Here is a 4,198-nt window from a genome sequence, read left to right as displayed (position 1 = left end):
TGCCTGGGACGATTTCTGGCTGCATCTGCCAGGGAGGTTCTGGAGGACCGTGTGGTCCTCCGTCTTCTGGGGCTCTCGGAGGAGGTCTCAGCGCCTGCAGCTGGTGCCCGTCTTCCTGCACCGCGTCGTTGGTGCTGCTGAGATGTGTCCCGCTCCTCAGAGAGGTGTGAGCGGGTGGTGGTCTGCTCAGCCTCTGGCACTCTGGGCTGGACGCTGAGCTCAGGCAGCTGGGAGTTGCAGGATGGGCCGGGAGCTGCCTGCGTAGCAGGGCCAGAGCTGATGTTTTCAGGTCCTGCAAAGACGGGGGAAGGCGCCGGTACCTCGTGGCTCGAAGTGCTGGGGCTGGCAAGCTCGGCGCTGGAGCGGGAGGCTGTAAGGAGAGACAGGAAGCTCAGCAGGGTGAACATGCAGCCCCAGGGCAGGACAGGCTGCCATCCCTCATGGGGCAGAGAGAGACTGTGGCGAGGCCACCCTGAGCACCCGTTGCCAGGCCTCGCCTGGCCCCAGTCCCGCGGCACGCGGCTCTTTGCCTCTTACCGGTGCTCCTGCCAGCGCAGGTGTCGCACTCCCAGCCATTTCTGCCCATGGCCCAGAAGGAGCAGCACCAGTGCGTGCCTTCTGAGCCGCAGGAGCTGCAGATGAACAGCTGCCAGAGCCTGCGGAAGCAAACGGGTTGTGGCTGTGAGGACAAAGCGAGCCAGGGCACGGAGCAGCCGGCATGGCTCCGGTGCTCGGTCCTTGCTCCAAGGCTGAGATCCCACGCAGAGCCCCAGAGGACTGCGGAGGTCACTCACCCCTTCTCCTGTGCCCTCTCCCTGCCTCCTAGGTAGATGCACGGGTTGGCGTCGCAGCGCCTGTGCCTTTCTCGCAGCGGCTGGTATGCTGCATCGTCCCACCAAGATGGTCGTCTGCCGGAGAAGAGGGGGAATCTGGTGAGTCTCGGGTGCCCCAGGCACAAGGCAGATTCAGGGCATCCCTGCTCATCCTCATTCCCTGCCCCTCCAGGAAGCTGAGACCAGTGCTCGCAGGATGGCCTGCCAGGGCCAGGGGCAGTTCCTGGGCAGGCACAGCAACACCTGTGCCTGAGTGTCTGCGGAGCCGGGCAGAAGGACACCAACCTGACTGGGATTCTGATGCCCAGGGTGGTCATCTGGGAGCGGAATCTTGTTTTTCCTCCGCAGACGGGGCAGAAGAATCGCATGGTGGCGGCGTGCAGGGCATGTTTCTGTAGGAGAAGCACGAGCGTGAGCGTGAGCGTGAGCGTGAGCGTGAGCGGGGGGGGCTGGCTGCCGCAGAGCACCAGCCGTGCCCACGGGGCGAGGGGAGGACTCCTACCCTGATGCAGCCCCGGTGGAACCAGGCCTGCTTGCACACCGGGCACACCATGGTGTGGTAGGACGTGCTGTCCCCCACGGGCTCCAGGCAGATGACGCAGATGGTGTTCTGCGACGGAGCTGCCTCCGCCGCCTGCCGAGGGCGATGCTCCCAGCAGAAGGACCTGGGCGGGAGGACAGAAGGGGTGGGCATGGTGAGAAGTGCCGTGAGGAGGGCAGAGGACCAGGAAAGAGCGCCAGGCCTGGGCTCTGGCTCTGGCAGGATGCTGGAGGTGTCGCTGCGGGTTCCTCCCTGGAGCAACAGCGAGGGACGGCAGCTTGGCTGCTGCTGGCAGCCCTTACCTGTGCGGCCCAAAGTGCTGCGTGACGCATTGCCCGTCCTCGGCGCAGGGCAGGTGGAAGCTGCGCTCGCAGCCTGTCTCCGCGCAGCTGATGGCAGCTCCCCTCTCGCCGCAGACAAAGCAGTTCTGGAAAGAGCAGAGCAGCCCCCGTTAGCGGTGGGCTCGGGGCCTCGGCGGCCGGCCCCACTTCTCCGGGCAGGGCGCAGGGTGTGGGCACCGCTGCCTCACGCTCTGCAGAGCTGCCTGGCAGACGAGGCTCGTCTGCTGTGGTGGGACTTTGTCCCGGAGCCGGTTGGAAGGGCCGCGATGGCTTTCCTTGGGTCCAGGCGAAGCCGGTGCGAGCCTCTGCCGGCACCAAGCTCCCCGTTCCGTTCAGCTCCTCACCTTCTGGCCTGCCAGCTGGAGCGTGCGCTGGATGGCGCTAACGGGGAAGCCAAAAATTTCCCCCCCTGGGCATCTCCACTCCAGAAGCCCGTTGGCAAAGACCTGCAGGAGAGAAAGGAGCGGGATCTCGTGAGGCTGGAAAGGAAAGGAGCATCCCTGGCAGGAGCCCTGGCCCGTGAGGGAACTCACCAAGCAGAATTCGTGGACACAGAGCCCACCGCTGGCAAATGTCTGCCCGCAGATGTCCGGGTTCACCTGTGCGCGGCCGCACAGCACACACACTGCAGAGGAAGGAGAGAGCAGCTGTGAGCAGCGGTGAGCACCTGGCAGGGCCGGGTGTTCCTGGGGGCCGTCCGTCCCCAGGGCCTGCTCCGAGCCTGCCGTGCTGCTGCCTGAGGGGCAGGGCTGGAGGGGGTGGAGGGGAAGGGGGCATCGCAGGCCCAGCAGCTGCAGCGGGCAGCCGCAGCCCGAGCCGGGGCTTTCACCTGGCTCCCCGGAGTCGGGGGCCTCCTCCTTGTTCTCCGCCATGTTCGGCATCGACAGTGAGAAACAAGAGAGTCAAGGAAGTCCGTCCTCTCTCCACGCCTCACCAGGCCGAAGTGAGCAGGGCCCCGGCCGGCAGCCTTTGCTCTGCTCCCGGCCCCGCGGGTCACAATGGCCACCACTGTGACATCACGGTCACCACCTCACCACCAGGCTGAGGGCGCGGCAGGGCGGCGGCTCCTGTGGGCAGCGCAGGGTGAGGGGCCCGGTGCTGCCAGCAGCAGGGGGCAAGGACGGCCTCCCTCAGGCCTTTTGCACCGCGCCCGTGCTGGGACGTCGCAGCACGGAGTCTAATAAAGGGCTGCGGGTCAACTGCACAGCCGGCATTTCTCGCGTGTGTGTGTGCTGTGTGCTGGCCGACTTTGCACGGCCTGCTGGTGACGGGACAAGGTGTTGACCTGAGAAAAGAGGAGGTCTGGTGACCTGCGAGGGGGAATTCCTCACTCGGAGGGCGGTGAGGCCCTGGCGCAGCTGCGCAGAGAAGCTGTGGGTGCAGGCGCTCCAGGCCTTGTTGCACAGGGCCCTCTTCGAAGCTGACCTGCTGGGTGGCAGAGGTCCCGCGGCAGGCACCTGGGGCTGGGTGGGCTGTACGATCCTTTCGTGTCCAAGCCTTCACACATCAAAGCTTCAGGCCTCATACAGTTCCCAGAGGCAAAGTGGCACGGGCCGGGCACAGTTCCCTTCCAGCCTGCGTATGAAATGAGTCAGGAAATCTTCTGAAGTGTGCTTGCTTTGGCCTGCTGGCAATGGTCACCGTGCCAGAGACAGGAGAGGAGCTGTGCCTTGCCCAGGGCTGCAGTCCTGGAGTCCCACTGGAGCATCCCTGCTCCTGCAGCCTGACCATGCAAGTCAGCTTCTGCGTGAAAGTCAGGCCAACGCTGATGGGAGAGCCGCCACGCTTAGATGGTGGAGATGTGGATCTCCGCCCTCTGTGGAGTTGCTCAAGGTCTCACTGCTGGATAGGGCTCCAGGCAGCCCGATCTAGTGGGTGGCAACCAACACACTGCAGGAGTCTGAAACTTGATAGACTTTAGTGTCCCTTCCAACCCAAGCCATCCCAGGATCCTGCGATTCAAAACGCCTGTCAGATCCAGCATTAAGCCGGATTACTAAGGCAGCTATCCAGCCAGTCTTGACACCCCCCACAAGGCTACCACGGTAGCAGACAGGCATGATCTTTTTGTAGTAAATCCAAGTTTACTACTCCGGATAACCCTTCTTTTTCCCCTCCTGCTTTGAGACGATATCCAGAGTGAGGTGCTCCAACACTTTCCCAGCGATGGATGTGAGCCTGATTGGCCTATCGTTTCCTGACTCCTCCCTCCTGACCTTTTTGAAGATTGGAATGACGGTGGCTATCCTCCAGCCTTCGGGCATCTCTCCTATTCTCCATGAGGCTTCACAGATCACAGAATCACACAGAATTGCAGAATCACAGGGTTGGGAGGGACCTCAAGGATCATGAATCTCCAACCCCCCTGCTACATGCAGGGCCAACAAGCTCCACATTTAATACTAGACCATGCTGCCCAGGGCCCCATCCAATCTGGCCTTGAACGCCTCCAGGGACGGGGCATCCACGGCCCCTCTGGGCAG

At 63.5% G+C, this 4,198-nt stretch overlaps 1 protein-coding gene across 1 annotated transcript; it reads right to left on the bottom strand.

Annotated features, from left to right (window-relative positions):
• Positions 1–285: 285 nt before the first annotated feature.
• On the bottom strand, positions 286–2,596 carry LOC306957205 (PHD finger protein 7-like; the record flags this gene model as incomplete). Its single annotated transcript, XM_079548596.1, has 9 exons — positions 286–370; positions 531–656; positions 795–908; positions 1,119–1,225; positions 1,336–1,498; positions 1,677–1,801; positions 2,060–2,161; positions 2,249–2,340; positions 2,545–2,596. The coding sequence occupies 9 exons, from the start codon at positions 2,594–2,596 to the stop codon at positions 286–288; spliced, it is 966 nt and encodes a 321-aa protein (XP_079404722.1).
• Positions 2,597–4,198: the final 1,602 nt, after the last annotated feature.

Source organism: Tetrao urogallus (genome assembly GCF_951394365.1).
Source record: "Tetrao urogallus genome assembly, chromosome: Z".
Taxonomy (NCBI): domain Eukaryota; kingdom Metazoa; phylum Chordata; class Aves; order Galliformes; family Phasianidae; genus Tetrao; species Tetrao urogallus.
This window is presented reverse-complemented; position numbering and strand designations above follow the sequence as displayed.